The sequence below is a fragment of the Hyalella azteca genome, unplaced genomic scaffold, assembly GCF_000764305.2.
Source record: "Hyalella azteca isolate HAZT.00-mixed unplaced genomic scaffold, Hazt_2.0.2 contig6214, whole genome shotgun sequence".
In the NCBI taxonomy this organism is placed as follows: domain Eukaryota; kingdom Metazoa; phylum Arthropoda; class Malacostraca; order Amphipoda; family Hyalellidae; genus Hyalella; species Hyalella azteca.
In genome coordinates this window covers 44,824-56,234 of record NW_025936381.1, presented here as the reverse complement: position 1 = coordinate 56,234, position 11,411 = coordinate 44,824, and the positions used below count along the sequence as shown (strand labels likewise).

At 37.0% G+C, this 11,411-nt stretch overlaps 1 protein-coding gene across 1 annotated transcript; it reads left to right on the top strand.

Moving 5' to 3' along the window:
- Window positions 1-4,413: 4,413 nt before the first annotated feature.
- On the top strand, window positions 4,414-9,065 carry LOC108664547 (phosphatidylinositol phosphatase PTPRQ-like). The gene is made up of 6 exons (XM_047880779.1): window positions 4,414-4,443; window positions 5,094-5,436; window positions 5,965-6,240; window positions 6,496-6,792; window positions 7,606-7,838; window positions 8,062-9,065. The coding sequence occupies exons 1-6, from the start codon at window positions 4,414-4,416 to the stop codon at window positions 8,767-8,769; spliced, it is 1,887 nt and encodes a 628-aa protein (XP_047736735.1). The 3' UTR covers window positions 8,770-9,065.
- Window positions 9,066-11,411: the final 2,346 nt, after the last annotated feature.

The window sequence follows — 11,411 nt, the reverse complement described above, 5'->3', positions numbered from 1 at the left end:
CAATACGAATGAACATAGCAAATAAATCATTTGCAGCCAATGCCAAGTATTGTTTCGTAGGCCCGCTACAGATCACGGGCGTTAGAGCCCGAGTAAAAAAATAAATAAAATAAACTCGGCAACTGGAACAATCAAAATACCTTAAACTGTGAACAAATTTGTATGAAATTCAGAATATTGCTGATTATCAGCAATGTGCCTCGCAAAAAATAATATCACAAATATTCAAGTCAATTCATTTTTCATTGATTTTCAGAATTTCAATTAGATCCGTTCATAATTTGAAGAATTATTATAGATTCAGTAGCTCAAATTTACGTTTTGCGTTTCAGTCAGCGGACGAGATAGCGGGTGAGTTCAGAGAAGTTTCGAGCAAAATCCGTCATTGAGGAAAGATTCATTCACTCATATTTTGTAATGGGGCTGTTGCCCCCAGAAAAGCAACATGAGCCTGAATTGTGATGGAGAATTTCCAAAATCTTCCTCGGCTGCAGTCCCAACAGCGGTGACAGGAATATACCTCATCATACGAGACATTTCATATTTATCGCATTTCATTATTGGGACATTTCACCAATATAGCAATTCACCATAGAATTTCTTCATTGCATAACGTGCGCATTGTAAACATAAGTACATGTAGGTTAGGTTAGGTTAAATTGTTAAAGGATGAAATGTCCCAATGATGAAAATAAAATGTCTCCATGATGAGGTTGCATGGAACCCTCATAGAAAAAACTTTGGGAGGTATCATCAAAAATTGAATACAATTCTCGAGAGATGACTGAAAAATTAACTAAAGTGAGCTCAACGTCTTTAATGAAATTCAGCTTTTAGCGCAGTCAAGGTAACAGCATTTACTATTAGTATGCCTCACATTCAACTCTTAAATGGCGCAGGACCTCCCGGCTCTTTCAATGTTTTGTTTGAAATTCTAAGAGTTTTAAAACTCGGTTCAGGCAGAAAAGACTGTTATCTCAATAATTGTTGGAGGCTCGTTCTCTGTTTCAAGTGGTCAACAAGATGCAACAAGCTTCAATTGACAGGAGCATTGAGAATTTAGAGAGTGATTAATATCAAATAGCTCTATAGTGGTATCCATTTTAGTTAAGAATTATACCATACTCTGTTGATTTAAATAAAAAAACGCCATCAAAGCACGGGACCGACTACTGGATATCAGTAGGGTACGAAATCAAAACATGGTACTGGGTACCGTGTACGTCTATTTCGGCAAAGCATGAAAGTAGATGCCGAGTGCCAGGCGGTTATGAAATCAAAGCATGAAACTGGATACTGTTCCATTCAAAGGCCAGAAAATCTTATCAGTAAATTTTTAAGGGAACGGACACAAATGTCAACATCAATATAATTTTAAGCACAGGTAGACCGTTTCAGAACCAATATATTCGACTTTCTGTTGAGAGGGTAGTCTCAGTAATTGTGCTCTTGTTTTCAACACCACATTTTCACATTGTCTCATCATTCACTATAACTTTCACTTTTTCACTATGTTATTATGCGAAGAAAATAGTGTATTTCCACCCTAACAATTACTTACTTCACAGTATGGCTTTAGTTCGAAATCTGAATGATATGATAAGAAATTATCTCAGCTCTATCTTATGAAGAAGCACGCCATGACGAAGAACAAAGCTGTCAAGTACGATAATCTGTTTGAAATGAAGTAATATTTATAATTTTCTCATTTTCTGCGCGAGGCAAAACAGTCAACGTCTTAATCACAAGGGGATTGATTTATCAGCCCATGCATTCAGTCTGTTCAGAGACATCGCATCGTGACCTCAGGTTAGCTCTTACTCAAGCAGAGAATGAACGTTAATGTGACGTTGCAGTAAGTGATGACGCTACAACTCTGGAAAATTATAACTGCAGATTCTGAATAAAATTCCCCTTGAAAATGTGTCCTCAAAATGTGGTGATGTAAGATATTAATACAAATTTAAGTTTTGAAAGTTGTTTGACTTACTTCATGGCAAATTCTTAAACTTTCAGAATTTGATGAAATGTTTAGTCCCATGCCTGGGTACACATATTTCATACGTTTTTTAGACTAATCAATGTACAACATTTGAGTGAGGGATATTTAGCTAATGTAAATATTTCAATGATCCGATACTCTAAGCTGTTAAAAAATGTTTTAATCAGGCAATCCCTTTACCTATGGCAGATACTGAGTTCAAACGCGAGTCCTGCATGAGCAAACCTTTTTTTATGATGGGTCATCGGCTACTGTCTTTAGCACTCCTCGGCTTATCTCTGGTATTAGTGCCACCAGTAAGTGTCAAGTCTTCCTTGTTTCTCCTGAAACATGCAGTTTGAAGTCATTTACATTTCACGATGGCATAGATCAAAGCTTCTGCTTTGATGAACAAGCATAAGCTTCTTTTGCTAAATTTTTTGCTTTGATGCATGTCATTTTTGTTTATAGAATTTTGAAGGTAAAATGGGGCAATGAGGAGACTGGATTTATAATGCTATTCTTATTACTTGGGACACATTAAAAACATCATGGTTTAATTTTAAAGTGGTAAACACATGTAAGCATTTGGCCTTCAGTTCATATGCTCAGCTATTCTTAGAAAGCGGCGAACAAAACAAAGCGGCGAACAAACAAAGTTGTTAAAAATTGAAATTGGAAGAGATATAATAAAAATGTAATTCCTAAAAGGTCTTCAATTGTAAGCCCATAGGGTTATGCAAAAATTACTATAGGATTATCTAAAGATATACAATATGCAGAAATGTAGTTTTTCTTGAGATAAGAGAACCGACATCAATCATATTTTCTTCAAAACATATATAAAGACCATAGTATTAGAATTATACAGTAATTACGATCATCAATTGTTATACTGTAACAAACTTGTATGATCATCAATTGCGTGATGTTCATACAAGCAATTTTTTACTGATATAAGTCTGATACCCAGAAAACCTCTCGTAGATAAGATATCGTTCGTTCTTCAACAGATCCATCATGCACACTTTTTAGAAGAGTTTCAATTTGAACGCCTAATTAAAAAATTATGCACAAAACATAGAATCAATTGAATTCAGCTTTTGTCTTAGGACTGCGTTCTTTAGTCATATAATGTCAATACGTTTCAGATAATTAGCTGAACAAAATTAGCTCTGATACCACGCAACACATATTGTTAAAGCGTCCTAAAATTAGGCTTCAAATAACTCACACTGAGACCATTCCTAAATTATCTACTGTAATAAATACTCTTCCGTAAATTGGATTACATTATAAATAAATAAAATTGTTCAATACAATTCAAACTCAATTTAAAAAAAAATTTACTCAATTCAAACTTTTTTCATCAATGACAATGGAAAATTGAAAATAAAATATTCTGCATATATCATAAGCAACTTTTGAGGAGGTAATGATAGTCTTTAACTAGTGAAAAATTCTGAAAACTAACTAAAAATACTTTTTGCTGCAATAATTCAACACCTGACTAGTGTGGTTACATTATTCCTATACTATACTTTTAGACAGCAGTATATACGATCTTTCTAACTATACGTGACAGTAAGAACGTGATGCGTGCAAAACACAAAATTTCCCTAATCGAAGTTACTGTATATTCACTGTTTTTTCGGAGTTTATGACTTACAAAAAATTTTAGAACTTGGTTGTGCTCTATAATTATTTTTCTGTTGATTACAGATCGTGGTCGCCAAAAATCAGGGTGAGTGTTCTTCCATCAGTCATTAGTTTATTTGGATATTTTAATGCACATAAATTTAAAATAGTGATGAAGTTTTTATCACGAGTATAAAATGAAGATTTATCCCTAAATAATAGTTTTCTAATAGGGTTATCATATTGCCAGCAAAGTGAATTTTGAAATGAAACAATTTTATTTACGGTATTGGGAGTACAGATTTTAGAGATTTTTTTCAAACTTTTAATTCAATTCAAAAGATTTTTCAAACTTTTAATTTAGATAAACTAATAGATATGACAAATAAGGTTGATCAATGCTTGTCCGATCCTTGTCTCCCTTCACAAAGCTTCTCGCTTGAAAACTTCTCCAAAGTCCAAAGGGTCGGTGAACTTTGACATGTTCATGTGAACAACACAAGATCGATGGAATCCGTCATATTCGTGTGTCCTCCACAGGGTTGATGGACCTCGACATTTTCATGAGAACAGCAAAAAATTTTCACATTAAAAAGTTGAAGCCGCTAGTTCAGAAGCATGCCTCAAGAAATATTTCGGATGAAAAATGAACACGCCAGGCTGGTAATTAGTGAAAACAAATTGAATAAATTATATTAGTTTGAATTAGGCTTAGCTTCTGTAGAAACAACCGCCCTATTGTATATATTGTATCACTTGACAATCAGAATTGTTTACAGTTATTGATGTTCAGCATGTCCTCTACTCAACAACTTCCAGACTACGTAAGAAAGAAGTCTTTATTAAATGCTTCTTTAGTCTGTCTACACGTACACTCATTCGAGACCGAAGTTCAGTATGGATTTTTTTGATGAGAATCAAACATTTCTGATCATGGAATGACCAATTGTGGAAGTTTTTACATCTTTCTAAGCGCCGCAAAACATTTGCCTCAATCAGAATTGATTTTCTTAATAATGACAGTTCTGTTTTCCCAGTTATATGCATTTCCCAACCGACAATCTTTGTGTAAACTTGGTTCTGGAAAAGTTCATTGAGTTCTGCATTGACATTATAGGAACAGTGGTTTTGAGATTGTCCCAAACAATTTGATTTAGAATCCAACTCTCTTTTAGACAACTTTGGGATATTAGACATGGTCTTCGCTGGAGGTGTTTTTCATTCTAACTCAGGTGGATGGGGAGGCAGTAGTAGCATTTTAGTTAGTACCTCTCCCAATACTCCCAATACAATCGGAACCGTTTCAGTAAATGAATTTAAAAATAATACTCAACGACCCAAGTCGTTAGACCTTTGATCGTGTGGCAAACTAACTAATTATTTAACGACAGAATGGAAAAAAAGTAATAATGAATACAGCAGTAAGAAACTATATTTGGATCAAAACAATATATTTCGCCACGTTCCCTAACAGGCTAACACCATAGATTTCTGGCTGTTATGCCAGCCCCTACCGTACGAGCACCAATCTCCTCAGGACGTATCCTGTTCACAAGAAGAGGACTTGAGCCTAGAGGTGCACTGGACTACGCCATCAACGACTTGTGAAATTTCGCAGTATAGCGTAAACTATACAGCCGCGGTCATCTGGTCCGAGGAAATCTACAAGAACTACTCTCTCGTCGACGCGGCGACGTCGGAATACGTCATTCAGCGGCCAATCCCGTACACTTTTTACATCTTCGAAGTGAGGGCCGTTGTGAAAGGCTGTGGTTCTGGTGAACCTCGTTCGTGTCCAGTGAAAACAAAAGGAGAGCGTGAGTACGGATACTGTAGGCAGAACCGTCAATGATGGTAAACATCTGTAAAGTATTTACCATGACGTATAATCGATAAACATGAATATCATACCCATGAATGGACATTTTCTCATTAATACTGAAGTGGTTCTTAATAATTGGTGGCTGAATTTGTAGGAACAAAAATAAAATGATTTACTATTAATAAGTTATTTTTTGCTGCTGTTAATTTTTTGTTAATTTAAAAAAAAATTATTCAAAAAAATAAGTTATTTTTTGCTGCTGTTAATTTTTCAAGCTTGGAAATCTTAGTTGTTAAAGAAATATTAGTTAATTGTTCAAGCCTAGTTGGAATTATGCTCAGTTGGAAAGCTACTTGTTGAAGCTGAATCTACTTGTTCCTCGTTCGCACAAAGATGCAATGAAGCAGCCATACCTGCAGTTTGGCAATATTGCTTTGCTAGAAGATATGGGAATAAACTCCGATAGAACGAGATAAGGCACTATAAAGAATTTTAGCCCTTTAATATCTTGGTCAATATTCAGCCCCGTCCGCCCCGGTGTCGCTGAGAGTGACGGCAAATACAGCGAAGAGCCTCAGCATCGCATGGGATTGCCCGTTGGAAATGAGCGGTGAATTCAAGGATTTCATCATTCGGTGGTATCCCAACGACGAGCCCAATGGTTTTATTACCACTGACCAAACTTCTTACACCATCGGGAGCTTGACGCCCTGCACCGAGTACAACGTTACCGTGGCTGCCAGGAATAACGCAGGGGAAGGGACCCCGGCCCAAACTCATGGGGCGACTATCACTATAGGTGAAAAGTAGCCATTATTTTACATGATATATTTAGTAACTTATTTCTCCAAAAAATTTCGTGCCGCAACATGCCATACCATAAATAATCAAACGTATTATCTCTACCCATATTGTATAATTCGCAGCATTGAATTTATATTAGCGCGCAACTGGAGAAAAATAAATAAAAAAAGCCTAGGAACACGCAACAATATGTCTACACACCACTGTTTTTCTGCGTTCACGTTCATGAATTTGTTTGTAAACCTGCCAGCTCCCGACCACTTGGTGTGCGTCCAGAATGCTGAAGACTTGAGTCTGAAGGTAAGGTGGGATGCTCCCAACCCCGACAGCGGCTGCACCGTCGTCAAATACGATATTGCCACCACGATCGACGTGATCTGGTCTGGAGAAACATTCAACAACGACTCATCCGTGGAAGCATCGACGACTCAATACGTCGTGGAGAATCCTGTATCATACTCCAATTACACTTTTGGCGTCAGTGCTGTAGCAGCGGGTGATGTGAAGGGACCGACAGTAAACTGTGGCGTCACGACCGCACAGACCGGTGAGTTTAACTCGCTCCGTGGCCGGGAAATGCCTATGAAATTGTAAATAACACAAACACAATTTTTCTTTGCCCAATCTTTAATTTTTAACCAGCACATATGAAGCGGATAAAGTAAAAATTTTTCGTCCATCATTGTTCAAATATTGAAAATGAAAGCCCTATACTTCCGCATTAGGTACAGTGCTCATAAATTCACATGTTCACTAAGGCCAGTAATATGAAAACAGCCATTTGTCTACTTCAACGTGTTTCATAAACCTTGCAAAGATGTAAGTATTGCGATACACTTCAAAATTGCTACGCCTTGAACGGATTCATTGTTTTCTAATAAAGATTTGAATTTGGTATTAAATTAATAACTGGATCTACGAGCTGTGCCACGTACAACAAAGACATCAGCGATAATGCTAAGTGTATTGATGTAACGGACCGCGATACATCCGATCTCAGAACATAAATTGATTCTGATATAATTCTGTCCGGGTAAACGAAGAACAAAATAAGATGAAATGGCTAGTAACTGGCCACAAATTTTTATACAATTTCTGCAACTCTGTATTAAGACAAACCTAGTGGTGCTTTTACGAAAAAGCCCATGGTGTTGATTCGAAGAACTTTGTGGTGTCGATACGAAAACGACGTAGTGTTAGAACGAAACCTGCATTGGGTTAGGTACGAAAAACCATTTGATGTTGCTTCGAAAAACCTCATGGTGTTGCTTAGAAAAAAAACTTTCCGGTGTTGATAAAGAGAAGCCCTATAGCATTCGAATGAATTTCAAGTTTTAGTCATCAGCTTGCTCTCCAACAGCTCCGAGCGCTCCTCAGAACTTGGCGTTATTGGAGGCCCGGAGTGACGCCCTCGTCGTGCAGTGGGACGCGCCTGCGGAGCTCAACGGCGTCGTGGTCTCCTACCTCGTCAGCAGCAGTCACGGTGGCGAGGTTGTCACCAACCAAACTCTTGCAGCTCCACCTGAACAAACGCGCTTCAACTGCACCGTTGACGGCCTAACTGCTGCCACCGACTACGACATAAGCGTGCGGGTGAGTCCACCTATATTACTAGAAGCACCACTCCGTTACGAGTATACTACTGCGAACATAAATTGAAGTATCGAAATAATTGTGAACAGCTCACGCAGACAATTTTAAATGATGTAAAGGGTTCATTAGTCACGAATACAAATTGTACAGGTGGAAACACAAGGCGATTAAGTGTAAAATTTGCTCAAGTAGAATAAATTCAAAACGCTATTGTCAATTTCAGGCAGTGACGGTAAAGATTGGAGCCGCAGCAACCTCCAGTTATAGAACCAGTACTTCAGGCCAAGGTCAACCAACAACTGCTGCTTTTGCAACAAGCACTCCAGACCAAGGTCTACAAACAACTGCTGGTCAAGCAACCAGTACGCCAGATCAAGGTCAACAAACAACTGCTGGTATTGCAACCAGTACTCCAGTCCTAAGTCAACCAACAACTGCTGCTTTTGCTACAAGCACTCCAGAACAAGGTCAACAAACAACTGCTGGTCAAGCAACCAGTACGCCAGATCAAGGTCAACAAACAACAGCTAGTCTTGCAACCATTACTTCAGAACAAGGTCAACAAACAACTACTGGTCAAGCAACCAGTACTTCAGGTCAAGGTCAACAAACGACCAACATTTTTGGAACAAGCCAAGGTCTAACAACAGTCCCTGAAGTTTCGACAGTTTATTCGTCTACTAAAATTTCGTCGAGCAAACTTCCATCCACTTCCAAGTATACAACCATGGAGCCTGTGACCACCAGACCTTTTACTCTCGATCTATCAACGGATACATTGACCACAACTCATGAACAAGACTTTTCTGACCCTCGGTTATCTGCTGGTGTAATCGCAGGAATTGTCATGGCCGTTATTGCTGGGATAACGTTGACTGTTTTTGCAGTTGTAACCTTGGTCAGGAAAAAGATCTTCCACTTTCTAGAATGAATTAGGCATGATGGTTCACTTAAGTGGATCAACGGATTGTTAAATAACGAGAAAAATTTTTTGGCTTCTTGCCTCTAGTGGGTCTGCGCGATGTAAATATACCTCACTTTGGTGAGTCGCTGTCGAGTGAGTCAGCAATTACTCCCACAAATGAGTCTCGGAAAAATAGAGATAATTCAGGAAAATGTCTGTCAAAAAGTGAATGTATTGTTTTGCACTAGCCGTAGACTTATACTTTGACTAGCATGCAATTATGACCCGTTCAATTTTACGAGTGTTGAAAGATTCCGAGAACCGTTGGTGGTATGGTTCGGGTTCCACAACCATGGTGGGGGGATTTACGTAACTCCCTACTCGTGTCTACATTAAAATATCAGTTTATTTTCTAGAATGTATAAGTATATCTTCCAAATTCGTCAGTAAATATCACATGAGACTAGTGCTCAAAGATCTCACCACCGTACGTCTTTTACACAAGAATGAACTATAAAATGTCGACAGGTAATGTTACTTTCTGTGATAGCTCAAATTGCAGCTCGATTGTGTCGAAAGACTGCACACGATATGTCATAAAATAACTGATTATTGATTGTCTTCTTTAATTTGGAAATTGAATTTAAATTATAATATTGTTACTCACTATGCACAATTTCACAATATCTCATTTAATGTGAATAATTTTAGGTATTTGTGTTAATGATTCAGCCTTTCGAATTCTGTTCAATTTACTAGCAGCAATATGCAGGCATTACGTCTTAATTACTGCCTGTGTACACGACTTCGGACTTTCTACGATTTTTAATTTCGCATAACTTCTAGCTGTGCGGAATTCCAGCTACACAACCCATTCAATGGATTGTGTAGCTGGATATGATTCCGTTCTCTCCTTGTTAGCTTTCCAGTGCACCCGCCCTTACTTGAGTTTTATAGCTTCTGTGTTGAGCGGAGTTGACTCCCGTGCAGCTAAGATTAAAGGAAAAATTGAATGATCCTGGTAAATATTGAAATTTCTTTCACTAAACTGATATTGATTGACCATGCATTACTGTTACTATTTATTTTTATGCATACAGTTTAAACATATCAATCTTTATCGGCGTATGCAAAGCAACTACCTAAGGTATCAATCACATTAGGTAGAAAGGTTTCTAAATTGTTATTTGAGAACAAAATTCATGTTAGTTGCAATGTTTATTTTTACGGGCTAGAAGTAAATTCATCGTAATGTATTAAAAGATAACCTCAGGCCTTACACACCGTCAAATTGTTTCAATGACGTTAATTTGGAACTTCAATTTTAACCGACATTCCTGGCGGCGATATTAAGAAAATTGAGCGTTTTGCAGTTGTCAATGATTACAGGGAACCCATTCAACCCATATAGCTCAGGAAATTTAAAAATAAGTAATTGATCAATGATCATGGCTGCTGATAAGCATTCTCCGATTACCTGAATGATTTTGCAAGCGATTGTCAGCTTGACAATCTGAAAGTAATGCTGAGAATATAGCACGATTTTCATGTTCAAGATGAGGTTGGCCCCTCTTACTGATACAAAAACGGAGATAAATACCCAGTAATGTCAGCGTCACAATTAAAATAAAATCTTAATTTGCGATTCTTAATTAATCTATTCATTGTTTCTTCTCAAAATGAACGACGAAACATCTAAACAAATCAATACTAACATAAAATTTTACATTAACTTTGTGCTTCTCAGGGTAAGAATTAGATACACACTAGTTCTTTATTTGGTTGACACTACTGAACGTAATAATTCTGAATACTTTTTAATACATGAGTGATCATTTATTTGGTGTTTTATTTCTACTTTAACCAATGAAATTCTAATAAAAATCTTAATCATTTCATCCAGACGATTGAAAAATTACTCTCTCAATACCTGAAGTTTTTTTCTCGGAAGATCCGGTTCATTGAATAATTTTTTTCCATAATAGCACTTAATGATGATTCTTCAATGTTTAATGCCTCTAATTTTCCTTCTAATAAGAATGGACTTCGAACGAGTTCAAATTTCAAACGAATAAAAAATTTACAAACTGCCTAGATTTGGCTGAAGATCTATCATATGAAATGATTGGGCAGTTCACCGACTTGGTAAAGTTCTGTTCAGAAAACTGATCTGCAAAGTGGTATATTGAATATTATTTGTTATTGTATCAATTGCTAAATTGTCTCTTATGTTACGATTATGCAATTGATGTTACGATTTATGTCATGTTACGATTTAGAAATACTAAGACAAGGGTTTTGAAATTTGGAAACTGGAAAACTGAGTAAAGAAGTATTTCGGGATTAAAAATTATACAAACTATATTTTTAGAACTGTTACGTGATTTTATCAATCAAAACTATAATTTTAAAATGACACTGGTAATATAATACTAATATTTTGTGAATTATTATACGATTCCTTATAAAACATCAACTGCAGGCAGGTCTGACAACAGGACTGCTTATCAAGTCCCATGTCACCTTATAACAAATTTGTTGACGCTTAATTAGAGTCATTTTATTGTAGCGCAAACTTGTGTCATTTCTTCGCAGATTACGTTTTCGATCGCAGCGGCCGTGAAATCATGGTATAGGCGTCGTGAAAGATGCGTACGGCTGCAGGGAGA

Coding starts and splice junctions, on each gene's coding strand:
- LOC108664547 (XM_047880779.1), top strand. CDS start 4,414: ATGTCCTCTACTCAACAACTTCCAGACTAC. Junction 6,241..6,495: donor TGGGGCGACTATCACTATAG/GTGAAAAGTAGC, acceptor TAAACCTGCCAG/CTCCCGACCACTTGGTGTGC. Junction 7,839..8,061: donor ACTACGACATAAGCGTGCGG/GTGAGTCCACCT, acceptor TGTCAATTTCAG/GCAGTGACGGTAAAGATTGG.